General features: G+C 42.5%; 1 protein-coding gene across 1 annotated transcript; it reads left to right on the top strand.

Annotated features, from left to right (window-relative positions):
* The first annotated feature begins 1,767 nt into the window (after positions 1–1,767).
* LOC146976330 (E3 SUMO-protein ligase ZBED1-like) lies at positions 1,768–4,966 on the top strand. The gene is made up of 2 exons (XM_085796696.1): positions 1,768–2,456; positions 4,933–4,966. Exons 1-2 carry the CDS (start codon positions 1,768–1,770, stop codon positions 4,964–4,966), a joined length of 723 nt encoding a protein of 240 aa, XP_085652822.1.
* Positions 4,967–5,799: the final 833 nt, after the last annotated feature.

Raw genomic sequence — 5,799 nt, forward strand, 5'->3', positions numbered from 1 at the left:
AGCTGAAGCTGAGCTGCATACAGAAAAACTGCACAACAGACATTTTCCTCTTGAGCCAGACAGTATTTGTCTCTATAATGGCATCTTAACACTGAGAACAGACTCTGACATTACAGGGTAATTGCTAACAATACTAGGTGTCAGATATGACTCACCTCAGAAAAAAAAAAAAAACTTTCTCTGCGTGGTACCTTCCTATCAAACCTCTCTTATCCTGTCTTTGCAGTTTATAAGGACATGCGATTAATTATGTTGTCAGATTGTATGTCAGGGTCATTGAGCTCAAACAATAGGAAAGCACGGGTGATCACATTCTGAAGAGTCTTTTTAAAGCTTCACCACTCAAGGTTTTAACAATAGTACAACAATGACCCACATCAAGTCAAAGCATGCATGAGTAAGATGCAGAGACCACAAGCCCACACTATTTTTCTATGAAAGCAGTCAACTTTTAATAGTGATTTAAAGGCTGGTAAAATGTCTGTTTCTAGAGCAAGAGAAATAAACTTTGAGCAGCAGAGTGGAGCCTGAGGTGAGGTACCGCTCTGCAGAAGTTACGTGTGGCCTAGTGAGAATTGGCCTAACCTGCTCTTTCTTTAATGTTCTGGTTGTCTGTCTTCCAACAATCGGCTAAAGCCCATGAGTGCTGCGGAAGGGCCGTGAGCCATCTGCATGGGGGTGAAGGTGTGAATAAGTGTCTAGTTTTTCTGCATCATTGTGGGTCAAAAATAGTTGAACTGTGAGAATTATTTACAAATAGATGACTGATGTTTTTTGTGATGATGTTGATACAGGTTTTGAAACCGTTTTGTTTTCATCGTCAGTCATGTGTGCAATAGTATAGGGAACAGATCTTATCTAAAAACTTGAATCAACAATGGCTCAAGTGCATCACGTGTATTGTAATGTGGTGCATTCACATTAATGTGTTATCAATTTCAAAAAGGAAACAATCTCTATCCAGACAAGTGTTATAACAGCGGATCATCTCACATTAACACAACTGAGACATACTGTAGAAACATGACCATTAACTTGCAATTAGCATGAGTGCTGATGTAGGCCTAAATAGGAAGCAGACTGACTATTTGTAATGTATAGCCCATTTTTAAAAGCAGTTTGTCTCAAAGGGTTTTACACAGCATCATAACATCCTTTGCACTTAGACCCTCACATCAACTGAGGAAAAAAAACCTCATGGTGAGCAACAGGGGAGGGAACCCTCACCCAGGACGGGCGGACGTGACGTAATAGATGTTGTGTACAAAGGGGTGGGAACATTTTGGATTTTTTTGTTTCGAAAGAAAAAGGAGAGCTGGACATGTCAAAAGCTGTTTGTAGACTCTGTCATGCACTTGGCGCGTACTGCGGGAACACAACCAACGTGGCTGCTCACCTAACCAGACACCACCCTGAGGTAAATGCAGAGCTAACCATTTAAACGTACTACTGCAGCAGAAAGCCAGCAGACACTCAGAGAAGCATTGTACAAACTACCCAGCAGTTCTGAAAAAGCAAAACGCGTAACTAAATCAATAGCGGACTTTATTTGCAAAGACCTGTTGAGTGTTGAGTGTATAGTGTTGTCACGGGCAACACAGTCTTATGTCACCATAAGACTGGTCTCTATCCTCCCACGTACTCCAGACCAGAGTCATGTACGAGGCTCATACTGGCGCAAATGTAGCAGAGCTGCTTTGTAATGTGGTGACTGAATGGGACATTGCAGATAAGGACCTGGCTTTAGTGTCAGATAATATGGCTAATATGGTTGTCGCCGCGCAGTTAGCCGGCTTTCTCCATGTTAGGTGCTACACGCACACGTTCAACCTGGCCTCTCAGCGTGCCCTAAAGCTGCCGGCTGTAGTAAGAATACTCGGACGAGTTCGGCGTGTGACTGGATTTTTTCACAGAAGTGCCACAGCAGTTCATGTTTTGGAGCAAAAGCAGAAGTTGCTGGAGCTCCCCAGGCACAAACTGATAACTGACGTATCCACCAGATGGAACAGCGCTTATGACATGGTCGAGCGTTTCCTAGAACAGCAGCCAGCAGTCACGGCTGCACTGCTTTCCCCCGATGTGAGAAAAAGAGAGAAGGAGATCAGCACCTTCACTGAGTCGGACATCTCTAATGCAGAGGAGTTCATTCAGGCCCTGAAGCCAGTCAAGGTGGCTACAAACGTTATGTCAGATGAGAAAAACCCGACAGTCTCTGTCATAGCCCCACTCCATGCCCAACTCCTGCAAGCCACCCAGGAAACCCTCGGAGATTCTCCGTTTGTCAGAGACCTGAAAGAAGCCATTCACCAAGACCTAAGTAAAAGGTACACGTCGGAGGTCGAGAAGGCCACACTGAATCTAGCTTCAGCTGTTCCTTTGCCACTGTCTGAAAACGCATTAAAATGGTGGAAACAACATCATCATGAGTATCCTCTCCTGGCCAAATTAGCCAAGAGGTACTTATGTGTTCCCGGGACAAGCGTCTCTGCTCAGAGGAGCAGCCTCAGCCATGAGCACATCTTGTTTTTGCACAGGAATCTTGACATTCCTAAGTACAAGATGAAGAGCATAGTTAAAAGTAGGAGCAGAGTACTTGAAAAAGTATATATTTTTGTTCATTTTATTATACATCTAATTTACTACTTTTGATTGATTTGATGTCCTACATTTCATACAAAGTTTAAGGCTCAGGGGCTCTATTTGACCTGACATTTGTTTTCTTAAAGCACTGACTGACAGGAACAGCTAAATAACCATAAACGGCGATTCAGCTGCTTTATTCTCATGACTCGCCACGAAACCGAAAGTAAGGAAACGCTGGTCGGCTCGACCAGCATTTCCGCCACCACTAATAATAACAAGATAACGATAGAGACTTAACGATATATTTATCGAAAATGGGCCCATTAACAAGTGTGGGTAGCGGAGATTCATCCACATTAACGTGAGACTTTTTTATAACCGAATAGAAACTCCTCGTTGTCCCTTTAACACATTGCTGCTGAATAAATCTTAAAAACTGACTTTCATGTGATGTGTATTTTTGGGGAAATATGGTTCTTGGAATAGTCAGACAATCATAATCATTCAACTGTTTCACTGGTGTTAAAAATCGAGAAAATCTGCAATATCGTAGAATCGCAATTTAAATCGATTCGGCATCCAAAACATTGTGGAAGAATCGAATCGGGAGAAAAGCATATCGTCCCAGCCCTAATGGTGTGGGTTTAACCCAATGTAGTGAAACTGTCTCTGTCATATGGTTATTTAGCTTTAAATAACTGTTGTTCATTCCCACTGCTAATGGCATATGGTAGGTCATCAGGTTCAAAAGAAATGGGTCATAAATATAGATGAATTACAAAAAGTGATACATAAATATACAGTGAGGCAAGTGTTTTCAAGTTATTACAACTGCATTAAAGTTGCTTTAGTATTAGTTGTTTTAATATTAAGCAGTGAATTGATCTGATTGATTTTGAATGACCATTTCATTTGCGAGCTGTGTCACACTGGTGGAGCTTCAATAGATTAGGCCCCATAAATTAAAATCTGCCATTGTAATGGGGAGCTTTATGTGTTAATTGTTATCAGTTTACTGATGTGCCTGCAAGTTATGTGGGCGTGGTAATGAATGAATGTTTCTCTTTACAGCTTTAATTTAGCCCCCCTAAAACTGGAGGGGTCATTAAGTCTGAGATCAGGGCAGCGGTCATTAAAGTCATGGGAGCCATTAAACTGGAGAAAGAACCTTTATCAGAATCTCCTTCTCCAACCTCCCTCCTTCTGCTGCATGTTCAATGCAGCATGAAGGGAAAACAGTGCTTTATGTGAGCAGCAAGGGCGGCATCATGCATCCTTGCCTTTCATAGACCTTTAAGGGCAAGTTCCCCAATTAACTTTAATGGCCAATAATATCATTTTATGCTTTTCACTGTATTCTCTCTATTCTGACTCTATGAATCCATATTACACTCCTCCATGTCCTCGGCCTCCCGTTCTGCACAGTCGGCTCCTCCTCTTCCATCCTCCTTCTTTTTCACCTCTGTCCTGCAGTGTCAATGGTTTAAACGGATTGCTCATGCAGCCAGTTAACCTTCTCATCCCATAAAAAGTATAATTGGTTTACTATAGAAAGGAGTCTTTTCCATGCTAGGGATAATCCCTCAGCTTGATTAATGCCTCTCTAATCAATTGATGTCTGGGAGACCCGCCTCTTCAGTCACATCCTGTAAAAGGGGAACAGCTGGCCTTTCTAAAAGGTCAGGGAGAAGGGGGAGCAACTGAGGTCAGAGGGGCTGATGGATCAAGCAGGGGGTGTCAAACCACTTACACACATTAACAAAACTCCTGCACTATTTTTAGGGAGTTGTCAAAGGGTTTGTAAATTAATCAAAAGGGTTTACGTTGCATTTCTGTGTGTGTGTGCGTGCATTGTATGCCTGGTCATCCATGTGTGTCACCAGCTTTTATGACTCAAGATGGCTCAGTGAAAGCAACCATTCTGCCAAAGGATTATGTCTGAAAGTAAAACTGATATATTATTAAGCTGCAGGGCTTCAACAGAACGTCTTTGAATTAGAAATTGGTTTCTGGGGGGTAAAGGTTAAGTTTAGGTGTGGCGACGAGGGTGAAGGTTAAGGTCGCGGGGTCAAGGATTGGAATAGGATCTCGTCAAATGCATATTGCGAGCGTGCGTCCATGTTCCCGTGTTTGCCATGCAGACTGTCTCATGCGAGTTCATGCACATGTGTGAAGCCGCATGAATCTACCTGATTAATATGTGCCGCACCACAAACAGAAATACACAAACAGATGGAGGAAAATACTTCATTTGGACAAAATTGCTCCAAGATGTCTTGTGTATTGACATCACGCAGAATGAGAAAAGATACCCGGGTGTATTGCTCTTGTAATTTTCTCTTCAAACAGGACGGGCTATCATCCTCGCAGCCAGCCCTGCTGAGGGGTTTGTGCTCCATTCAGAACAGATTTGAATAAGACTTGGAAAATTGACACAGAGCTCGCTGCAATGTATGAATATCAATGTCACCTCTGACAGAGTAGAATGGCAGACTGGGAAATATCAATTCATCATGAGTTCTGGATTGAGACAAACTATTTCTCTTTGAACATTGTGATGATTTGATGTTTTTTGGGGGTTTTGTTTTTTTCCTTGTTGTTTTTGTCTCTCTATTATTCCCACGAGCGGGACCGGGCTTGATATCCTCTGTGGAACAGGCCAGGGTGACAATGAAGTTGTCTTCACCAAACACTGTAATCAATACACAATTTTACCACGACACAGACTTAAAGATGACCACACCGAACAAGATGTCACCCCTGAGGACTTTGAATGGTAAATAATGAATCACTACATTAGTACAATGTCTGTTGTATACATTAGCATTCAAAGTGGACATCTAAATTACTTTGAATCCATAAGCGTCACTTGTCACGCTGAGAAGATGTATGCTTTTGTCTCTGACATGATCCTCGTGACTTAAAAGAGGCAAAACAGCTGACCTGACTTACTGTATGTGAGCCCAGATGGACTGCATGGTAAACGTAGAAATGAACGGTGCATTAATCTCTGAGATACGTTGACGCTAATAACCCTGGACTCCTGATGCAGCGGAGGCAGTGATGAATTATCTCGCCGATCATTTGCTACAGATGTTTTGCAGCTATCAGTTTTTGCCGCCGCTCTCTCTTATTCTCTGCCTTTTCCTCCTTTTTGCTCAGCCTTTCAACTTTCCACGGGGTGTCACAGCTGATTGGCTGGTGATTCAGTTAAAC

This window comes from Trachurus japonicus, chromosome 13 (genome assembly GCF_045865225.1).
Source record: "Trachurus japonicus isolate A0001 chromosome 13, Traja_1.0".
NCBI classification, from domain to species: domain Eukaryota; kingdom Metazoa; phylum Chordata; class Actinopteri; order Carangiformes; family Carangidae; genus Trachurus; species Trachurus japonicus.

What these genes read in the sequence shown, in the direction of transcription:
- LOC146976330 (XM_085796696.1), top strand. Translation starts at nt 1,768, where the DNA reads ATGGTTGTCGCCGCGCAGTTAGCCGGCTTTCTCCATGTTAGGTGCTAC. An exon ending in CTGGCCAAATTAGCCAAGAG is followed by an intron (nt 2,457 to 4,932) that starts GTACTTATGTGT and finishes CTCTTCAAACAG; the next exon opens with GACGGGCTATCATCCTCGCA.